General features: G+C 34.3%; 1 protein-coding gene across 1 annotated transcript in view; it reads left to right on the top strand.

Moving 5' to 3' along the window:
- Positions 1-1,917, top strand: part of LOC104493303 (leucine-rich repeat-containing protein 2-like) — a 30,531-nt gene that overhangs the window by 9,890 nt on the left and 18,724 nt on the right. Inside the window, exon 3 of the mRNA XM_010135957.1 lies at positions 3-203. Within this exon, the coding sequence (XP_010134259.1) occupies positions 3-203 (201 nt within the window). The remainder of the gene's footprint in view (positions 1-2; positions 204-1,917) is intronic.

The raw sequence follows: 1,917 nt of genomic DNA, 5'->3' as shown, positions 1-1,917 counted from the left end.
AGGAATGGAATTTCATACTAGAGTGCCGGAAGAGAGGCATTCCTCAAGCAAAATATCTCAGGAATGGCTTTGTAGACACCAATGAGAAGATTTTGGACACTTATGGAAAGACTCCTCAGATCCAGAAAAGGCGTGCTTTGTCAGATGAAGCAGATAAGGAAAGAAACAAGTTTATTTTCCGTCTTTCTGGAGAACAGTGGATGGTAAATACAGAATATTTGTTTATCTTCTTAAAGAGTTCACGTAGCTTAGTACTGTGACATTTAATCCCCCAAAACTTTATTTTTCTTTTTTTTTTTTTGCCAATGCATATGAAATTGCACAGTGTTAGAAGTGCAAAAGGATTTCCAATCTTACCCTGAAATAGTGGTTTAGTTTTCAAATATGGTTATTTTAAATTCTCTACTGATACATGTAATCTATACCTCTCAAAAAGATACAAGCAATTATATTACAATAAGGTATCTCTGAAATTCCCAAATGGGTGGAAAGAAATGAAAATAATATTTCATTTGTTGATGCCTTATGCTACTCAGAGATCTTTCTGTAATGGTGGGGTAATATTTTCCTCAAATTCTGTTCAAATCAAAACTAATATTAACATCAACCCACGATGACCTTGCTGAAAAAACCCCACATTTTGCTTGCAGTTATGTTTGATGTAAAATATTGGTTTGGAAGTAAACCCTGAATCCATGCTGTTTTGAAAATCAGCAAAAGGCGGATTAGAGTTGGTCTAAAGTTTTCTAGAGTTGTTAAAGCTTTGACTGAAATGTGTTTTGAGTATAGACTACTTTATTAATGAGCAAGTGAAATTAGAGAATTGAATTTTATGTAATTTATAATTTTGAAATATGTTTTTTGAGATTTTCATTACAAGAAAAATGCAAGTTAAGAAATCATAGACAAAACGGCTAAATTTTACTAAAACAATTATTTTTATTGACCTGAAATGTATCTTTTTCCCAGGTTTATCTTGAATATGAAAGTATTTTCTTTTACATCTTTCGTTTTTTCCTGGATTTAGTTTTTTAGATAAAATAGACAAAATTCCTGGAAAAGAGAAAATCCTGCTTCACGTACATCTCTAGTAAGGTTACGACTTCTTCAGCCAATGCAAATTATTCGTGTGGTAGGATTGGTTGCTGGAGAGCTCTCGACTCATCTTTCAAGAACCTTGGCTATTGAAAATTATCTTAAAGCTGTGTAGACTTACACTGCACACCTTCCTGTGTCATAAACTTTGTAGGTGCGTTGGGAGAAAAACGAGAGGTGCTAGAGATCTTTAGACACTGGTACATTAGAAACTAAATACCTTTGGTGCATCAGGGAGCAGAAAGCTGTATAACTAAACTTTTCTGCTGCTTATTCTCTTTTGCTAAACCGTTAACATTTTGCTTTGTCACCATAAAAAATGCTTTACCTTAGGAGGCAAAATCAGAGCATTCTTTTTTTTTCCCCAGAGCATTTTGTTTCAATTTGACAAGCTGAAATACCATGTTGAAGAGATATTTGTCTACTGTTGTGGACATTATGCCACCTAGAGCATAGAGTACACTCCTAACCACCATTCACTTTGACTCTATCCTCATATCACATGCTCACTGTGGCCGTATCACTGAACTACTGTGCCTCATTGTCCAGCTCTGGCCTGGCTAAAGAGGACTTCTTGTTTCAAGAAGATACTCTGAGAAAGTTCAGGTGTCTGCAAAGAAAAATTCAAGCTGTCTTGTTTAAAGAAGACCAATGCAGCCCCAAAATCAAAGAACATTGCCAGCCTCTGAGAGGTGAAAATTGTTTAAAAAATGTGAAAATTCACTTGACAAAGTTCTGAAAGAAGCACATTTCCCCTTATTGTGGAATTTTTGTAAAAATTTTATCAGTTATACAAATCATATCAATTGCTTTTTTTTTTTT

Source organism: Buceros rhinoceros, unplaced genomic scaffold (assembly GCF_000710305.1).
Source record: "Buceros rhinoceros silvestris isolate BGI_N320 unplaced genomic scaffold, ASM71030v1 scaffold15585, whole genome shotgun sequence".
In the NCBI taxonomy this organism is placed as follows: Eukaryota; Metazoa; Chordata; class Aves; order Bucerotiformes; family Bucerotidae; genus Buceros; species Buceros rhinoceros.
This window is presented reverse-complemented; position numbering and strand designations above follow the sequence as displayed.